Genomic DNA, 21177 nt, shown 5'->3' with positions numbered 1-21177 from the left:
ACTTTCACTTTTGAATGTCCAATGTCCAATGTCGTGCCAGCACAACATTCGATTTTGAATGTCCAATGTCGTGCCAGCACAACATTTGATTTTGAATGTCCAATGTCCAATGTCGTGCTAGCACGACTTTCACTTTTGAATGTCCAATGTCCAATGTCGTGCCAGCACAACATTCGATTTTGAATGTCCAATGCCCAATGTCGTGCCAGCACAACATTCGATTTTCAATGTCCAATGTCGTGCTAGCACGACTTTCACTTTTGAATGTCCAATGTCCAATGTCGTGCCAGCACAACATTCGATTTTGAATGTCCAATGTCCAATGTCGTATGTTTAGCTAACTTCACACAGCTAGTTTTGTTGAAGATTTTGGTTAGGTTGCTGATTTCTGTCATTTGTGTTGGTGGGTTTTAAGGGAAGATCAAAAATGAAAACATCTAAGCTATGTTGCGCATTGGCAAGTGAAATAAGCCTCCTTGCAATATATAATGCATATGAAGTGCATGATTCACGTCAAGTATAAAAGTGTTTAAGGCAAATGAAAAAGCTTGTTAAATGTCGCACCAGGACCTGCTAGCTCATCAATTCCCGACAAATAAAACGTGAATTGGCCCTTAAAATCCAAGACAATATTAATTCCAACATATTTATTTTTAACAAAAACAATATCAACTACTTGAATTTCCATTTATAAGTTTACACACGAAGGCACTAAAATCACGTTTTTTAAGACGAAACATTTAAAAACTAGAACATGGTATCCGTGTTCTAGCTGCCGTTTCTTTCAATGGTATGTACAGGACACGTGCATGACACGTGCAAAACATTCAAAGCCGGTCTAATGGAGCGAGTCCTCGAGGCGACACACGAGCACGGGAACAGGAGAGTGGTGGACGATGTAGTCGCTCACGGATCCCAGGAACGTGCGGCGTAGCTTGCCCATGCCGCGACTTCCGGTAACGATGAAGTCGGCGCCCTCCTTCTGAGCGGCATGCACGATCTGTTCTCCAGGTTCCCCCGGGATGTGCTTTACGGTACCCTGCACCTACATTCAAACAAGTTTAACTTAAAGAAACTGACCTAAATTTCACAAAAATACTTAAGTAAATTCTTCGTAACTTACTAAACTCGCATTTACTATATACGCATAAGCATGATAGAACGTCTTAAATCACATTAATCTCACTGTTTGTTAAACATTTATTTCATACCAATGTAAATTATCTAAAAGAAGTCAAAGAATCTGATGAACACACGCGCGTGATTACCCCGTTAAGTTTGAGCATCTCTGAGAGATGAGTGAGGCAGACTTTCGTCTGCTGCTGCTCCTCGTCCACGATCTTCGTCATCAACGCAGCGTCTGACGTCATCACCGCTGCCAAACCAATGTAAAATCAGCCCCTTTTATTATAATAGGCAGTGTAATATCATGAAGCGAACTGAGACAAATATACAGAAAATTGATATGCGCCAGCACTCACTTAAATGTGCGAGGTGCTTGAACTCGGGAGAATGTACAATGATGTAGCCAGTACTCAGGTAAATGTGCGATGTGCTTGAACTCGGGAGGATGTACAATGATGTAGCCAGTACTCAGGTAAATTTGCGAAGTGCTTGAACTAGAGACGATGTACAATGATTTAGGCAGTTCTCACGTAAATGTGCGATGTGCTTGAACTCGGGAGGATGTACAATGATGTAGCCAGTACTCACGTAAATATGCGAAGTGCTTGAACTAGAGAGGATGTACAATGATGTAGCCATTACTCACGTAAACATGCGAAGTGCTTGAACTAGAGACGATGTACAATGATTTAGGCAGTTCTCACGTAAATGTGCGAGGTGCTTGAACTCGGGAGAATGTACAATGGTGTAGCCAGCACTCACGTTAATTTGCGAGATGCTTGAACTAGAGAGAATGTACAATGATGTAGCCAGTACTCACGTAAATGTGCGAGGTGCTTGAACTAGGGAGGATGTACAATGATGTAGCCAGTACTCACGTAAATATGCGAAGTGCTTGAACTCGGGAGGATGTACAATGATTTAGGCAGTTCTCACGTAAATGTGCGAGGTGCTTGAACTCGGGAGAATGTACAAAGGTGTAGCCAGCACTCACGTTAATTTGCGAGATGCTTGAACTCGGGAGAATGTACAATGATGTAGCCAGTACTGACGTAAATGTGCGATGTGCTTGAACTCGGGAGGATGTACAATGATGTAGCCAGTACTCACGTAAATATGCGAAGTGCTTGAACTAGGGAGGATGTACAATGATGTAGCCAGTACTCACGTAAATGTGCGAGGTGCTTGAACTCGGGAGAATGTACAATGATGTAGCCAGTACTCAGGTAAATTTGCGAGATGCTTGAACTCGGGAGAATGTACAATGATGTAGCCAGTACTCACGTAAATGTGCGAGATGCTTGAACTAGAGAGGATGTACAATGATGTAGCCAGTACTCACGTAAATGTGCGAGGTGCTTGAACTCGGGAGAATGTACAATGATGTAGCCAGTACTCACGTAAATGTGCGAGATGCTTGGACTAGAGAGGATGTACAATGATGTAGCCAGTACTCACGTAAATTTGCGAGATGCTTGAACTCGGGAGAATGTACAATGATGTAGCCAGTACTCACGTAAATGTGCGAGATGCTTGAACTCGGGAGAATGTACAATGATGTAGCCAGTACTCACGTAAATGTGCGAGATGCTTGAACTAGAGAGGATGTACAATGATGTAGCCAGTACTCACGTAAATGTGCGAGGTGCTTGAACTAGGGAGGATGTACAATGATGTAGTCAGTACTCACGTAAATATGCGAAGTGCTTGAACTAGAGACGATGTACAATGATTTAGGCAGTTCTCACGTAAATGTGCGAGGTGCTTGAACTCGGGAGAATGTACAAAGGTGTAGCCAGCACTCACGTTAATTTGCGAGATGCTTGAACTAGAGAGGATGTACAATTATTTAGGCAGTTCTCACGTAAATGTGCGAGGTGTTTGAACTCGGGAGAATGTACAATGATGTAGCCAGTACTCAGGTAAATTTGCGAGATGCTTGAACTCGGGAGAATGTACAATGATGTAGCCAGTACTCAGGTAAATTTGCGAGATGCTTGAACTCGGGAGATTGTATAATGATGTAGCCAGTACTCAGGTAAATTTGCGAGATGCTTGAACTCGGGAGAATGTACAATGATGTAGCCAGTACTCACGTAAATGTGCGAGATGCTTGAACTAGAGAGGATGCACAATGATGTAGCCAGTACTCACGTAAATGTGCGAGGTGCTTGAACTCGGGAGAATGTACAATGATGCAGCCAGTACTCAGGTAAATTTGCGAGATGCTTGAACTCGGGAGGATGTACAATGATTTAGGCAGTTCTCACGTAAATGTGCGAGGTGCTTGAACTCGGGAGAATGTACAAAGGTGTAGCCAGCACTCACGTTAATTTGCGAGATCCTTGAACTCGGGAGAATGTACAATGATGTAGCCAGTACTGACGTAAATGTGCGATGTGCTTGAACTCGGGAGGATGTACAATGATGTAGCCAGTACTCACGTAAATATGCGAAGTGCTTGAACTAGGGAGGATGTACAATGATGTAGCCAGTACTCACGTAAATGTGCGAGGTGCTTGAACTCGGGAGAATGTACAATGATGTAGCCAGTACTCACGTAAATGTGCGAGGTGCTTGAACTATGGAGGATGTACAATGATGTAGCCAGTACTCACGTAAATGTGCGAGGTGCTTGAACTCGGGAGAATGTACAATGATGTAGCCAGTACTCAGGTAAATTTGCGAGATGCTTGAACTCGGGAGAATGTACAATGATGTAGCCAGTACTCACGTAAAAGTGCGAGATGCTTGAACTAGAGAGGATGTACAATGATGTAGCCAGTACTCACGTAAATGTGCGAGGTGCTTTAACTCGGGAGAATGTACAATGATGTAGCCAGTACTCACGTAAATGTGCGAGATGCTTGGACTAGAGAGGATGTACAATGATGTAGCCAGTACTCACGTAAATGTGCGAGATGCTTGAACTCGGGAGAATGTACAATGATGTAGCCAGTACTCGGGTAAATTTGCGAGATACTTGAACTCGGGAGAATGTACAATGATGTAGCCAGTACTCACGTAAATGTGCGAGATGCTTGAACTCGGGAGAATGTACAATGATGTAGCCAGTACTCACGTAAATGTGCGAGATGCTTGAACTAGAGAGGATGTACAATGATGTAGCCAGTACTCACGTAAATGTGCGAGGTGCTTGAACTAGGGAGGATGTACAATGATGTAGTCAGTACTCACGTAAATATGCGAAGTGCTTGAACTAGAGACGATGTACAATTATTTAGGCAGTTCTCACGTAAATGTGCGAGGTGCTTGAACTCGGGAGAATGTACAAAGGTGTAGCCAGCACTCACGTTAATTTGCGAGATGCTTGAACTAGAGAGGATGTACAATTATTTAGGCAGTTCTCACGTAAATGTGCGAGGTGTTTGAACTCGGGAGAATGTACAATGATGTAGCCAGTACTCAGGTAAATTTGCGAGATGCTTGAACTCGGGAGAATGTACAATGATGTAGCCAGTACTCAGGTAAATTTGCGAGATGCTTGAACTCGGGAGAATGTATAATGATATAGCCAGTACTCAGGAAAATTTGCGAGATGCTTGAACTCGGGAGAATGTACAATGATGTAGCCAGTACTCACGTAAATGTGCGAGATGCTTGAACTAGAGAGGATGTACAATGATGTAGCCAGTACTCACGTAAATGTGCGAGGTGCTTGAACTCGGGAGAATGTACAATGATGCAGCCAGTACTCACGTAAATGTGCTAGATGCTTGAACTAGAGAGGATGTACAATGATGTAGTCAGTACTCACGTAAATGTGCGAGGTGCTTGAACTAGGGAGGATGTACAATGATGTAATCAGTACTCACGTAAATGTGCGAGAGGTTTGAACTCGGGAGGATGTACAATAATGCAGCCAGCACTCACGTAAATGTGCGAGATGCTTGAACTAGGGAGGATGTACAATGATGTAATCAGTACTCACGTGAATGTGCGAGAGGTTTGAACTCGGGAGGATGTAGAATGATGTAGCCAGTACTCACGTAAATGTGCGAGGTGCTTGGACTAGAGAGGATGTACAATGATGTAGCCAGTACTCACGTAAATGTGCGAGGTGCTTGAACTAGGGAGGATGTACAATGATGTAGTCAGAAGTCACGTGAATGTGTGAGTTGCTTGAACTTGGGAGGATGTACAATGATGAAGCCAGTACTCACGTAAATGTGCGAGATGCTTGAACTAGAGAGGATGTACAATGATGTAGCCAGTACTCACGTAATGTGCGAGGTGCTTGAGCTTGGGAGGATGTACAATGATGTAGCCAGTACTCAGGTAAATGTGCGAGATGCTTGAACTCGGGAGGATGTACAATGATGTAGCCAGTACTCAGGTAAATTTGCGAGAGGCTTGAACTGTGGAGGATGTACAATGATGTAGGCAGTACTCAGGTAAATGTGCGAGAGGCTTGAACTGTGGAGGATGTACAATAATGTAGGCAGTACTCAGGTAAATGTGCGAGAGGCTTGAACTGTGGAGGATGTAAAATGATGTAGGCAGTACTCAGGTAAATTTGCGAGACGCTTGAACTCGGGAGGATGTACAATGATGTAGCCAATACTCAGGTAAATTTGCGAGACGCTTGAACTCGGGAGGATGTACAATGATGTAGGCAGTACTCAGGTAAATTTGCGAGGTGCTTGAACTCGGGAAGATGTACAATGATGTAGCCAGTACTCAGGTAAATTTGCGAGAGGCTTGAACTCGGGATGATGTACAATGATGTAGCCAGTACTCACGTAAATGTGGGAGGTGCTTGAAATCGGAAGGATGTACAATGATGTAGCCAGTACTCACGTATATGTGCGAGGTGCCTGAACTCGGGAGGATGTACAATGATGTAGCCAGTACTCAGGTAAATGTGCGAGGTGCTTGACCTCGGGAGGATGTACAATGATGTAGCCAGTACTCATGTAAATGTGGGAGGTGCTTGAACTCGGGTGTATGTACAATGATGTAGGCAGTACTCAGGTAAATTTGCGAGGTGCTTGAACTCGGGAGAATGCACAATGATGTAGCCATTACTCACGTGAATATGCGAGAGGCTTGAACTCGGGAGGATGTACAATGATGTAGCCAGTACTCACGTAATGTGCGAGGTGCTTGAACTAGAGAGGATGTACAATGATGTAGTCAGTACTCACGTAAATGTGCGAGGTGCTTGAACTAGGGAGGATGTACAATGATGTAATCAGTACTCACGTGAATGTGCGAGAGGTTTGAACTCGGGAGGATGTACAATGATGCAGCCAGCACTCACGTAAATGTGCGAGATGCTTGAACTAGGGAGGATGTACAATGATGTAATCAGTACTCACGTGAATGTGCGAGAGGTTTGAACTCGGGAGGATGTAGAATGATGTAGCCAGTACTCACGTAAATGTGCGAGGTGCTTGGACTAGAGAGGATGTACAATGATGTAGCCAGTACTCACGTAAATGTGCGAGGTGCTTGAACTAGGGAGGATGTACAATGATGTAGTCAGAAGTCACGTGAATGTGTGAGTTGCTTGAACTTGGGAGGATGTACAATGATGAAGCCAGTACTCACGTAAATGTGCGAGATGCTTGAACTAGAGAGGATGTACAATGATGTAGCCAGTACTCACGTAATGTGCGAGGTGCTTGAGCTTGGGAGGATGTACAATGATGTAGCCAGTACTCAGGTAAATTTGCGGGATGCTTGAACTCGGGAGAATGTACAATGATGTAGCCAGTACTCAGGTAAATTTGCGAGATGCTTGAACTGTGGAGGATGTACAATGATGTAGGCAGTACTCAGGTAAATGTGCGAGAGGCTTGAACTGTGGAGGATGTACAATAATGTAGGCAGTACTCAGGTAAATGTGCGAGAGGCTTGAACTGTGGAGGATGTAAAATGATGTAGGCAGTACTCAGGTAAATTTGCGAGACGCTTGAACTCGGGAGGATGTACAATGATGTAGCCAATACTCAGGTAAATTTGCGAGACGCTTGAACTCGGGAGGATGTACAATGATGTAGGCAGTACTCAGGTAAATTTGCGAGGTGCTTGAACTCGGGAAGATGTACAATGATGTAGCCAGTACTCAGGTAAATTTGCGAGAGGCTTGAACTCGGGATGATGTACAATGATGTAGCCAGTACTCACGTAAATGTGGGAGGTGCTTGAAATCGGAAGGATGTACAATGATGTAGCCAGTACTCACGTATATGTGCGAGGTGCCTGAACTCGGGAGGATGTACAATGATGTAGCCAGTACTCAGGTAAATGTGCGAGGTGCTTGACCTCGGGAGGATGTACAATGATGTAGCCAGTACTCATGTAAATGTGGGAGGTGCTTGAACTCGGGTGTATGTACAATGATGTAGGCAGTACTCAGGTAAATTTGCGAGGTGCTTGAACTCGGGAGAATGCACAATGATGTAGCCATTACTCACGTGAATATGCGAGAGGCTTGAACTCGGGAGGATGTACAATGATGTAGCCAGTACTCACGTAATGTGCGAGGTGCTTGAACTAGGGAGGATGTACAATGATGTAGCCAGTACTCACGTATATGTGCGAGGTGCCTGAACTCGGGAGGATGTACAATGATGTATCCAGTACTCAGGTTAATTTGCGAGAGGCTTGAACTCGGGAGGATGTACAATGATGTAGCCAGTACTCACGTAAATGTGCGAGGTGCTTGAACTCGGGAGGATGTACAATGATGTAGCCAGTACTCACGTAAATGTGCGAGGTGCTTGAACTCGGGAGGATGTACAATGATGTAGCCAGTACTCACGTATATGTGCGAGGTGCTTGAACTCGGGAGGATGTACAATGATGTAGCCAGTACTCACGTAAATGTGGGAGGTGCTTGAACTCGGGAGGATGTACAATGATGTAGCCAGTACTCACGTAAATGTGCGAGGTGCTTGAACTCGGGAGGATGTACAATGGTGTAGCCAGTACTCACGTAAATGTGCGAGGTGCTTGAACTCGGGTGTATGAACAATGATGTAGGCAGTACTCTCGTCAAAGTGGGATGTGCTTGAACTCGGATGTATGTAAAATGATGTAGGCAGTACTAACGTAAATGTGCGAGGTGCTTGAACTCGGGAGGATGTACAATGATTAAGGCAGTACTAACGTAAATGTGCGAGGTGCTTGAACTCGGGAGGATGTACAATGATTAAGGCAGTACTAACGTAAATGTGCGAGATGCTTGAACTCGGGAGGATGTACAATGATTAAGGCAGTACTAACGTAAATGTGCGAGATGCTTGAACTCGGGAGGATGTACAATGATTAAGGCAGTACTAACGTAAATGTGCGAGATGCTTGAACTCGGGAGGATGTACAATGATGTAGCCAGTACTCACGTAAATGTGCGAGGTGCTTGAACTCGGGAGGATGTACAATGATGTAGGCAGTACTAACGTAAATGTGCGAGGTGCTTGAACTCGGGAGGATGTACAATGATGTAGGCAGTACTCACGTATATGTGGGAGGTGCTTGAACTCGGGAGGATGTACAATGATGTAGGCAGTACTCACGTATATGTGCGAGGTGCTTGAACTCGGGAGGATGTACAATGATGTAGGCAGTACTCACGTATATGTGGGAGGTGCTTGAACTCGGGAGGATGTACAATGATGTAGGCAGTACTCACGTATATGTGCGAGGTGCTTGAACTCGGGAGGATGTACAATGATGTAGGCAGTACTCACGTATATGTGCGAGGTGCTTGAACTCGGGAGGATGTACAATGATGTAGCCAGCACTGACGTAAATATGCGAGGTGCTTGAACTAGAGACGATGTACAATGATTTAGGCAGTTCTCACGTTAATGTACGATGTGCTTGAACTCGGGTGTATGTACAATGATGTAGGCAGTACTCACGTAAATGTGCGAGAGGCTTGAGCTTGGGAGGATGTACAATGATGTAGCCAGTACTCACGTAAATGTGCGAGGTGCTTGAACTCGGGAGAATGTACAATGATTTAGCCAGCACTCACGTAAAAATGCGAGGTGCTTGGACTAGAGAGGATGTACAATGATTTAGGCAGTTCTCACGTAAATGTGCGAGGTGCTTGAATTCGAGAGGATGTACAATGGTGTAGCCAGCACTCACGTTAATTTGCGAGATGCTTGAACTAGAGAGGATGTACAATTATTTAGGCAGTTCTCACGTAAATGTGCGAGGTGCTTGAACTCGGGAGAAAGTACAATGATGTAGGCAGCACTCACGTAAATGTGCGAGGTGCTTGAACTCGGGAGGATGTACAATGATGTAGCCAGTACTCACGTATATGTGCGATGTGCTTGAACTCGGGTGTATGTACAATGATGTAGGCAGTACTCACGTTAATGTGCGAGATGCTTGAACTCGGGAGGATGTAGAATGATGTAGCCAGTACTCACGTAAATGTGCGAGGTGCTTGAACTCGGGAGGATGTACAATGATGTAGGCAGTACTCACGTAAATGTGCGAGATGCTTGAACTAGGGAGGATGTAGACTGATGTAGCCAGTACTCACGTAAATGTGCGAGATGCTTGAACTAGGGAGGATGTAGACTGATGTAGCCAGTACTCACGTAAATGTGCGAGATGCTTGAACTAGGGAGGATGTACAATGATGTAGCCAGTACTCACGTAAATGTGTGAGATGCTTGAACTAGGGAGGATGTACAATGATGTAGGCAGTAGTCACGTAAATGTGCGAGGTGCTTGAACTAGGGAGGATGTACAATGATGTAGCCAGTACTCACGTAAATGTGCGAGATGCTTGAACTAGGGAGGATGTAGACTGATGTAGCCAGTACTCACGTAAATGTGCGAGATGCTTGAACTAGGGAGGATGTAGACTGATGTAGCCAGTACTCACGTAAATGTGCGAGATGCTTGAACTAGGGAGGATGTAGACTGATGTAGCCAGTACTCACGTAAATGTGCGAGGTCCTTGAACTAGGGAGGATGTACAATGATGTAGGCAGTACTCACGTAAATGTGCGAGATGCTTGAACTAGGGAGGATGTACAATGATGTAGCCAGTACTCACGTAAATGTGCGAGATGCTTGAACTAGGGAGGATGTAGACTGATGTAGCCAGTACTCACGTAAATGTGCGAGATGCTTGAACTAGGGAGGATGTAGACTGATGTAGCCAGTACTCACGTAAATGTGCGAGATGCTTGAACTAGGGAGGATGTAGACTGATGTAGCCAGTACTCACGTAAATGTGCGAGGTCCTTGAACTAGGGAGGATGTACAATGATGTAGCCAGTACTCACGTAAATGTGCGAGGTCCTTGAACTAGGGAGGATGTACAATGATGTAGGCAGTACTCACGTAAATGTGCGAGATGCTTGAACTAGGGAGGATGCAGTGATGTAGCCAGTACTCACGTCAATGTGCGAGATGCTTGAACTAGGGAGGATGTACAATCATGTAGGCAGTACTCACGCATATGTGCGAGGTTCTTAAACTCGGGTGAATGCACCACAATAACGTAGTCTTCTGGCTGGTGCATTTTCTTCGCGTACCCTGAAAATATACACTGACGTTTTAAGTTTTTAAAAGTAATGAAAATTATTTTTTCTCATAGCCTTATAAGGCAGACTGAAAATTATTTGCTCTTTATGTCTGAAACGTTGGGGAGCATAAATTAGTTTGTTTAAATGGTTATATATGGCGTGACATTACTAAATGATAACACACATATATGTTTATACACACCAGGACATAGCAATTCGAGTTCATGTTTCATAGGTATAAACGCAAACAGATACAGGCAATAACAACATTCAGTCAGTTTTTTTTTTTAAATCGAAAACAAACAAAATATGAATCAATGAACGAACGGGCAGGCGGGCGGGCGGACGGACGGACGGACGGACGGACAGACAGACAAATAAATAAATAGAAACATTTTTCGAGGAACCCTTAGTCTAAATATGTAAAACATTTAAACATATATTAAAGTATATGCATTTGTTACAAATACCTTGCTATCAAGTCTGTATTATATAAGATTAATATAGAGTGAACGAGTCATGTAATGAACATCAAATTAAGGAGTAGTATTTTTAAGACGTTAATACGTATTTATTAGGGATGGCAACGAGTACCCGAGTACTCGATCGAACGTCCGAGTACTCGAGTACCAAATCACTACTCGAGTACTCGGATTTTTTTTTAAAAATCTATAAAAATCACCAAATACACGATTTACAGACAAAATATCAGATCTGGTTAGTTGCCAAAAGAACAGTTTACGGGCCCTCTAATCCCCGCTGTGTATACAATTGACCTTAATCAATTAGTTGACAGTTGTTGTCATAGTTGCAAACTGTCAACAAAGGACCCCTATTTCAAATTAGCACTGATGTCAATTAGCGAAGTTTTGATAGCGGTACTTTCACCTACACAATTCTATTGTATACCAATTAGTTTAAACATTATATATTTCACAACGATTGTGAAGAAAGCTATGATAGCTTGTACTGAGTCACTCTTGTTGGCACGATGTTGCGCGAGAGTGTGGCCTTGTGATGTGGGGGAAACCGGAGGACCCGGAGAAAACCCACTTGTCCGGCTTGGTGACCCCTAACCAAACTCACATGCGCCCAGGCCGGGAATCGTACCCAGGTCGCCTTGGTGAGAAGCTAGTGCGCTAACCACTGCGCTAACCGGACAACCAAATATCAATTAGAGACCTTTCACCAAACAATGGACGCTAACGAGCGAAAGAGTATCGACCGTTACGAGAATTGATTTCTTAATGGGCGTATTTTAATTATTTTTTCAATGATTATCACAATTGATTGGTTGATATTTTAAATCAAGAATTATGAATATTAATGAGGTAAACAACAATTACACATTACGAAAAACTATCATTTTAAAAAAAAAATTAGTAGAGTAAACACATGATTGATATTTTTTATTGCAGACCTTAAATTATGAGTTTGTGGAAAAATTGACTTAGAAAACGCACTTTTTACAGTTCACCAAAAAGCGTGTGCGACGTTGTGTACTGACATCATAAAGCGCAGTAATTTTAAATCACTATCGACGTCAAATAGTTCCTTTAAAAATCGCGCTTTTACGATTATTTATATTCAGTTTTAATTAAAAGTAGTGTATACTTAAATTTTTGTATACGCCTTATTGAAATTGCATAATATACTTTTCATAAACCATACAATAACAGAAATTAAAAGTGGCGCGTTGTTGCGCGTGACTCATCTTACATCGGGGGGGGGGGTGTAAGATGAGTTTTTCCAGCACCGGTCACATGACCGGAAACACACGTCCGGTATGCAAGAATATAAGTATCTATCATGTGTTTCCGGTATGGATATAAAAATCCGACCAGAGGGCACGCGCGTAAGCCGGTTACGAGGCATCAATTTGTGGAAACTATGACGTAGAAAACAAACTTTTGTACAATAACACCAAAAAGCGCGTGCGACGTTGTTAACTGACGTCATAAAGCGTAGTAATTTTAAATAACTTAAACTCACGTTTTTTACAATTATTTATTTTCAATTTTAATTAAAAGTCTTACATACATATATATGTCATTGCGCTTTATTGAAAAGGCATAATATACTTTTCATAAACCATATTGGGACCGTATCCATGGCCTAGTGGTTAAGCGTCCGCCTACGGAGCGGTTCGATCCCTGGCTGCGTCATACCAAAAGACGTTAAAAATTGGTACAAGTAGCTCCCTTGTCTGGCGCTCGGCATTTAAAGGGTAGTGCTTGGAAAAGTGGTGTACTCAGTACTGGTTTAACCCAGGAAAGTTGTACCCCGTGTATCGGTGCTTTACACCGTGCACGTAAAAAAACCAAGGGGTATCTTCGAAAAAGAGCTAGGGTATCGCACCCGGACTTCCTTGTATCCCACCACTGTCTCTTCAGCGTGCTGTCCCTTCAGCAAAAACAAAGGACCCCGTTGGAAATAAGTGCTTGCACTTTCACGGATTATCCTTGACCGCAAGGTCTTAAGAAATACATACATACATACATACATACAATAAAAGAAATAAGATGTGGCGCGTTGTTGCGCGTGACTCATCTTACAATGGGGGTGTAAGATGGGTTTTTCCAGCACTGGTCACATGACCGGAAACACACGTCCGGTATTCAAGAAAACATATAGTTTTAAATCTCACTGCGCACTTGACAAACACAGAACATCTTAATTTAAATGCGCATGTTATGTCCTGAATGACAACTTCACAAACTTTACTGCACACGACTATGAAATATCACTCAATCGGACAAACTATAATTTCACTAAAGATACGTTTCGATGTTTATATATGTATTAGGTTTACATTCACAATCAACAATGACCCGGCCCCAATATCACAAAAATACTTAAGTCAAATCTCAAACTCATTCTCTACTCATTTTACCATGCAATACAAACTTTATTGGAAACAAAAATATGTTTTTACAATTTTTAAAACGCACTTTTCATTGAATATGTTGATCAAAACCTTTGGTCTAGATTCCATTTGAAAACTTTTTTATAGCCAAAAATGTACATGAGTACAATTCATTGCCTTTTAACAATTACTCAAGTATACTTTTTTGCTCTAGAATAAGATTTCTTTGAAATATTGTCAAAATCTTTCAATGACACATTCTATGAGAAAATAGGTTTACAAAAACTATGAAAACATGCAAGATTTTGAATAATACGATGCTTGTATGTGGTTAAATGAGTTGATACTGAGTTTGAGATCAGGCTGGTGCCTGAAAAGTGCGATGTAACTATCGAATACTAGTAATCTATGTCGACGGCACTCAATGTTTGATGTCGCATCTGGTATCAGACGTGTCGTGTGTACTTATATAGTTCAAGGGTAAAGTATATCAAAGACGGTGTCGTTCAATATGTGTTAAATATTCATTTCAAGTAACATATTCGTATCCTTGAAGACTTTTTACGTCACACAAGTTTCGTCATATTAAAAGGCGGAGATATTTCACACGAACTCAACGCTGAGTAATATTTACTTTTAAAAAACAACATAGATTACGCCTGCAAATTCTACAGAACCAAATGTGATCTACCTACGTTTTTCTAGTAAAACGTTTGCAAACTTTGTTCATGTAAGCTAATGTAAGGAATTGTTCAAATATCTGGCTCTCAACTCACAAATTCCTGTGTGTGTGTATTTATGTATGTAGTATTTGCTTTATTTATTACTCAATCTTCGATATGTCATTATGTCAATGGAATAAAATATACGGTTGCGATTTATATAAATATTCTCCGATAATAAATCGAAAAAAAACCCTTCCGATTCGATTACGTTAGGTGTCCGAATTTGCAACACTACTTAAAGCTGCACTCTCACAGATTGAACGTTTTCACAACTAATTTATTTTTTGTCTTGGAACGAGCAAATTTTTGCGTAAATATCTGCAAACCAGTGATGAAAGACTGCTGACAAAATATCAGATCGGAGTTTTTCATATTTCCGTCCCGAAATTGATGTTTTATGTTTTTTTTCTCAAACCGTTAGTAACGGTTTAAGCCATAAAACATTAAATTTGGAATGGAAATATGAAAATCTGCGATCTGATCTTTTGTCAGCAGTCTTTCATCACTGGTTAACAAATATTTACGCAAACATTTGCTAATTCCAAGACAAAAAATAAAAAAAAGTTGGAAAAACGGTCAATCTGTGAGAGTGCAGCTTAAGGATCATAAATGATTCATTAGTAGAAAGTTCAGCTGTGCATGCTTTTAAGATGTTTACATATGAAGTGCAGATCTGTTTATGTTGTATGCGCTGGTTTGTACATCGAATAATATCCTGGTTTATCTTATGTCTGATAAGCCCTAGCTAGCTAGTCTAGCTGTGCTTAAAGAAATGGAAAGAATGTATTCCCCCATCAATCAAAACAAAAACCTGTATCTGCCTGTGGAAAGATTTTCAGACCTAGATTCCTGTTATGTTAGTACCTTGTTTATTGTTAAATATTGATATAAATGCGAATGTATACAGTCACTTGACCTAAATGATCAAAATGATGCTTCTCTTATCTAATATTATAGACACGAGTGTTCTTATTTATATATTATAAGTATATATATATATAAATTCTTTCCGTATAACATAATTATGTTCGGTTTGAAATTAATCATAAAACAGTATGGTTATTACGTTCTTGAATAATATTATATATATCGTCGGCAATCTACTGCAAAATATTCATCCTAGTCATATTCAACTTCGAGTCAGTTTTATAACTTGTATGCAGGCTGAGGAAATATCCTCTTCAAGTGTTTACAAATAAAAACTCACACAAAAAGGCATCCTTTGCATTTTGTGATCCGTCCATTCCGATCACGATCCGCCGCTTAAACGTCCGAGGGCTCATTCCATTTTCTTCTGACATCTTGTAATCAATCACCGCCACACAACAACAAAATAGACCACAATAATACTAGCAAGAAGTTGACATTCTCAGAGACCACGTGCGTTTGTTTTGACTATAGAGTAGCACTGCGCGCATGTACACAGATAACGTAAAGATCACAGGTCGGGTATAGTTGCCCACAAAGATTACGAGCGATTAAAAATCAGATGTGTACTTAGCGTAATCTCACTAGTCACGTGTGCACATGAATAAGGGTTTTAATTCAACCTTAGAGATTGAAGGAGAGATAATATTTTCATAATAACAGGATAAAAAAACACTAGTTGTAAGGTTCTATTATCTAAGTAACCATGTGCACTATCTTTTGGAAAAAAACGCAGCGTCGATGGGGTTTTAATCATGTAAACTATTTTCAAATCATTTTATTTTTGTTCAAAAGGGTTCTTGCGAAAGTGTTCAGAACATTTTGGTACTCAAAACACTCTGTTGACTAAAGAACAGTCAGTTTTTTTTGTAAATATCTTTTAATGTTACAATTGCATACCAGCATTTATCTATTTAAAGTTCAAAATGTGTGTTGATGTTTCATTCAGATAACATTATTTTACATATATTTATTTTAAATGGTTAAACCTGATGACTTTGTAAATCAAAGTACTGAACGTTGCGGCAGACGGTTGGCAATCTGACAAGATGACATTGTACGATGACATGTTACATTGAAGTATTTCTTTGGCATGGAGAAAAATTTCAGAGCCGATGAAATGCCCAGAGTGGTGATGTTCAATCGCTATAAGAAACGTTTATGCAGTCTAGGTAATATTTTCACAAAGAATATTTCATCTATAGCCCAAGTGATACCACATACCCCAACATTTATTGATAACGATATGTTGATGCACGTATGGTGTGTTTGTGTTGTGTTTGTGTTGTGTGTAAGGTATGTGCACGTTGTGTGTACTTTGTGTACGGTGTGTACGTCAGTTGTGTGTACGGTTAGTGTTCGTTATGTACACGTTGTGTTTTGGTTGTGTACGGTGTGTTTACGTTATGTACACGTGTGTACGTTGTGTCTACGGTGCGTGTACAGTGTGCATGTGCACTCTATGTGTACGTTGTGTGTACGATCTGTCGAGATTGTGTTGTATTGGCTGCGCCCGGTCTGCTGAGATTGTCCTGCATTGGCTGCGCCCGGCCTGTCAAGATTGTGCTGCAGGCTGCGCCCGACCTGTCGAGATTTGTGCTTTATCGGCTGCGCCCGGTCTGTCGATATTTTGTGGCAGGCTGGGCCCGCTGCGCCGAGTTCTTCCTTCAGGGGCTGCTCCCGGCCTGTCGATATTGTGTTGCCGGCTGCATCCGGCCTGTCGAGATTGTGCTGCAGGCTGCGCGCGGTCATCCGATATTGTGCTTCAGTCTGCGCCCGGCTTGTCGAAATGGTGCAGCGGGCTGCGACCGGCCTGTCGTTATTGTGCTGCATCGGCTGCGCCCGGCCTGTTGAGATTGTGCTGCAGGCTGCGCCCGGCCTGTCGAGATTGTGCAACATTGGCTGCATCTTATCTGCCCAGCGAGAGTGTGCTGCATGCTGCACGTCGCCTGTCGGGAGTGTGCTGCAGGCTGCACCCGGCCTGTCGAGAGTGTGCAGCAGGCTGCACCCGGCCTGTCGAGAGTGTGCTGCAGGCTGCACCCGGCCTGTCGGGAGTGTGCTGCAGGCTGCACCCGGCCTGTCGGGAGTGTGATGCAGGCTGCACCCGGCCTGTCGAGAGTGTGCTGCAGGCTGCACCCGGCCTGTCGAGAGTGTGCTGCAGGCTGCACCCGGCCTGTCGAGAGTGTGCTGCAGGCTGCACCCGGCCTGTCGAGAGTGTGCTGCAGGCTGCACCCGGCCTGTCGGGAGTGTGCTGCAGGCTGCGCCCGGCCTGTCGAGAGTGTGCTGCAGGCTGCGCCCGGCCTGTCGAGCGTGTGCTGCAGGCTGCGCCCGGCCTGTCGAGAGTGTGCTGCAGGCTGCACCCGGCCTGTCGAGAGTGTGCTGCAGGCTGCACCCGGCCTGTCGAGAGTGTGCTGCAGGCTGCACCCGGCCTGTCGAGAGTGTGCTGCAAACTGCGCCCGCTCCGCCGAGATTGTCCGGCATTGCCTGCGCCCGCTCTGCTAAGATTGTGCTGTAGGATGTGCCCGCTTCGTAAAGATTGTGCTGATTTGGTTGCGCCCGGCCTACCAAAGCTATATATACGCAAGCTAAGAATGATAAAGGTTGTCGTAATTGGGTGTATAACATTAGAAAGATATTGAATGATTTGGGTCTTAGTTATGTTTATGATGATATTTACAATATTGATGCTAATAGATCGTATACTTTTCATAGGTCCTTAATTCAACTTTTCTTAAACAATCACACATTATTAAATCTAAAACGAAGTTGTAGCGCTATCGTCTTGACGACTGATGAGGCTCGCCAGATGAAACAAAGCCTGATGACAGGAATCAACACACATTAATTTCAAATTATAGATCGAAATCTGAAAGAAAAAGGGCCACATGGGGCTGGGGTTAGGGAGAAAGTTGCAATTCGCACCTTGGTGTTAACCGGGGCGCCTCGGTGATTATTGCGCATGAAATGTCGGAGCGCGGGGCATGCTGGGATGACACGGAAGCACGTGCAGCGATATATTGACTAAGTGAAGCTGGATGATTGAGTTTGCATGCAGAATGATGTAGACAATGAAAGGGATGATTACTTATCATCAACCTATAGCTTTGTATTTAATTAAAAAGAGTCCGTACAAGATTAACAAGTGAGTGCTTGTTTTCGACGGACAAAGAAGAGCCAAAACTATTTTCAGATATTTTGTAATAATATGACCGTGTATGTTTTAAATATGTGTCAAATTATTGCTAATGCCTGGTAAAACTTTAGTAGAAAATCCTTTGAAATGCGATTTCGATTTTTTTTCAATCCGCTAACATATCCAAATAAATAGGGTATAGTGAAAGAAGTATGTGACGGAAGAACTAGTTATGTTCAAACGTTTTTTAACAGAAAATATATACTTATCGTGTCTAACAGTGGCGATTGCCGTGGGACACAGGCTCGACTACCTCTACCGAGGATTGAGGAGATAGCTAAAAGCTAGATGTAATTACCTCTCTCATATCTGCAGTATGCTAAATAAAACATTTATTTCGCTCTCGCCCGATATGGTTTCCTTTGCTCCGTATATCCCATATCGGGTCACCTACTAACCCCGTAACTCTTAATAACCACACGCCATAAAACCTTTTTATTATTTATGTTTTGGCTATTATTTCTTCCATGTCAACAGAACAGAACAGAACATGTTGAACATGTCAACGTTTTACCTTTATTTTAAAAAAACAGTTTCCCCTAGCTTAGCCCTTGTAGAAAATAAGTCCCAAATATTTACCAATTACTGCTGTATGTACTAATTGATATCATAAATTATGTTTGTAATAACGCTATATACATTGTAAACTTTGTGTGCATAAATTTCAATTTAGGCAATAAAAAAAAAATAAACAATTAAACAAAAAGAAAGCTCTTTAGAGCTAATGTTTCTTGTCTATCATTGCGACGATAAATGTTCATGACTTATTTTTACCTAGCTTTACCTTTATAACGCAATTAAAGAAACACACGAGAATGCATCTCAGACTACAGGAACTGAAGACAAAGGTCTGGTGTCGACGGGCACTTAAGAAACAAGCAAAATGACTTGTTGCGTAAGAAAATGTTTAAATCATCTCCCTGAGTCATTAAATTGTTCATGATAATGAGCCGGAAATTTACAACTCTCAATCAAATAGTTCTTATGGTGGGTATTTCTAGCAGTGGCCGTCAATAAACATGGCAGACCAACATCCTTGTACCAGAACATGACCATTAAATTCGCATTAATGACGAATTCCAGGTAATTATTTTTCATCTTTAGTTTTCAAATGTCCACTAGATTTTGATGGAACGCTAGATGAAATATTTCCAAGATGGACCATCTGACAATGTCACTATGATGTATTGTCCCAATTTTCACTTGATGGCTAAATAAAACAAGATGAACGTCATTTCCCGGTCCTCTTATCCCTTTATCTAATATCAACGGGGCCCCTGATCGCACCTGAGTGAGGAAGATGGGCTTTAATCTCATTGGCCGATGGTCATTGTTACATTATATGTGGTCCTGAGAAAAGACTAAGGGCTTATCAGCAGTTATCATATTGTCATGAAGCGTGAACGTTTGTGTCGTGATATATCAAATAATTAGGAATACTTTTATATACATATTAAAAACTTTAAAATATAACAATTTTAAGTGCATATTATTTTTTTATTTGTTTATACAATAAACATATAACTATGAGTTGCGAACCGGTGGACCTAACGTGCACTCCCAAGCGCGTCAAGCGGAAGCGAAAGTATCAGCAGGTGACAGAGGAAGAGACTGTGGAAGGGGACCTCTTGGAGCATCGGCGGTTGATGGCCAACTGCCAGGAGCGCGTCCGTATGCAGAGGATCAACGTGGCGCTGGATGTATTAAAACAGACGCTTCCGGAAGAGTACCACCCTTGCCAGCGGCGAATGTCGAAGATTCGGACTCTCCGTTGTGCTATGGACTATATTCGCGGGCTGTCACAGTTGCTTCAGGATGACAACTTGCGCCGGCAGCATATATACGGTCAGGCCAAACAGTTTGTACAGGGAATATACGTTAGCGGGGACACAAGCTCGGACTGTATGTACTCCAGCCACAGAACCACCAATTTCCAGTCTGTAACCCCATACACGCCCCTCTTCCCGTACCTAGGGCCGCTCTGTACATCAGACGCCAGTGAATATATGTTCACACCACAGCAGACGCCGCCCGTGCGCCACGACGCCATGATCCCCAGGCAGCTGGAGTTTGGAGCGCCTCGGAAGCAGCAGCACAGTACAGACGATCCCACCACCACCCCGCAATACCTCATGGCCGGAAGTACGGAACATAGTGCGCATAAGAGCACGCCGGTGACCTCCCGACATACGATGTACCGTTGTAAGCGATCACAGACATTCTCGACCGTTCCCCGCCAGACCCATGACATCAAGCCGGAGCTCGACGTCGCATACATGGAACCACACAGCCACGACACGCTACCCGTAGTCAATCAGGACACTGCTTGGTGAGATCTTTACAAGAAATATATGTATACACGTAGTAATTATATAGTATAATGATATATAATGGTTCTATTAATACACATCTTCAGTTACATACTTTAATTATCCATCAATGCGCGTACAGTGCTCTTCATATATCTACTCCCATAATCCACAATGTTAAATGTCGTTTCGTGTTGGTTACCCATAAGTTTACGATACAACTGTCATTTATGTCATTCACAACATGCAGCCATTATAGGGCGCGGGCAGACCTTTATAAACTCAACAACAACAACACAACATGTTCACTGTATTGAGAGCCGTTTAGCTATGTATATCACTGGTTTCCATGCATTTTCGCATAAACTGGCTCGTTCCATAACTAAAAAATAAAAACAATTGTCAACACGTTCAATCTGTGAGAGTGCAGCTTTAAACAATGCCATCCGAGTGCCCAGCTTGGTATTTAATTGTTATATTACCAGTAAAAGTAAATTATGATAAT

The 21177-nt window shown here is 42.4% G+C and overlaps 2 protein-coding genes across 2 annotated transcripts; one reads left to right on the top strand and one right to left on the bottom strand.

Moving 5' to 3' along the window:
- Window positions 1–632: 632 nt before the first annotated feature.
- On the bottom strand, window positions 633–15702 carry LOC128215808 (stress response protein NhaX-like). Its single transcript, XM_052922412.1, has 4 exons — window positions 15451–15702; window positions 10582–10662; window positions 1269–1375; window positions 633–1045 (listed from the first exon to the last, which is right to left on the bottom strand). The coding sequence occupies exons 1-4, from the start codon at window positions 15542–15544 to the stop codon at window positions 839–841; spliced, it is 489 nt and encodes a 162-aa protein (XP_052778372.1). The 5' UTR covers window positions 15545–15702; the 3' UTR covers window positions 633–838.
- A 4187-nt stretch (window positions 15703–19889) lies between these two features.
- LOC128215854 (oligodendrocyte transcription factor 3-like) lies at window positions 19890–20696 on the top strand. The gene has a single exon (XM_052922465.1). The coding sequence runs from the start codon at window positions 19890–19892 to the stop codon at window positions 20694–20696; it is 807 nt and encodes a 268-aa protein (XP_052778425.1).
- The last annotated feature ends 481 nt before the right edge of the window (window positions 20697–21177 follow it).

Source organism: Mya arenaria, chromosome 14 (assembly GCF_026914265.1).
Source record: "Mya arenaria isolate MELC-2E11 chromosome 14, ASM2691426v1".
NCBI lineage: Eukaryota > Metazoa > Mollusca > Bivalvia > Myida > Myidae > Mya > Mya arenaria.
This window is presented reverse-complemented; position numbering and strand designations above follow the sequence as displayed.

Bases quoted from the DNA above. Each gene is read 5' to 3' on its own strand.
- LOC128215808 (XM_052922412.1), bottom strand. From the start codon at position 15,544: ATGTCAGAAGAAAATGGAATGAGCCCTCGGACGTTTAAGCGGCGGATC. The intron at 1,376-10,581 runs GTGAGTACTGCC...TTGGTTTGGCAG, and splicing joins TAAGAACCTCGCACATATGC to CGGTGATGACGTCAGACGCT. The intron at 1,046-1,268 runs GTAATCACGCGC...GTTTGAATGTAG, and splicing joins AGATGCTCAAACTTAACGGG to GTGCAGGGTACCGTAAAGCA.
- LOC128215854 (XM_052922465.1), top strand. From the start codon at position 19,890: ATGAGTTGCGAACCGGTGGACCTAACGTGCACTCCCAAGCGCGTCAAG.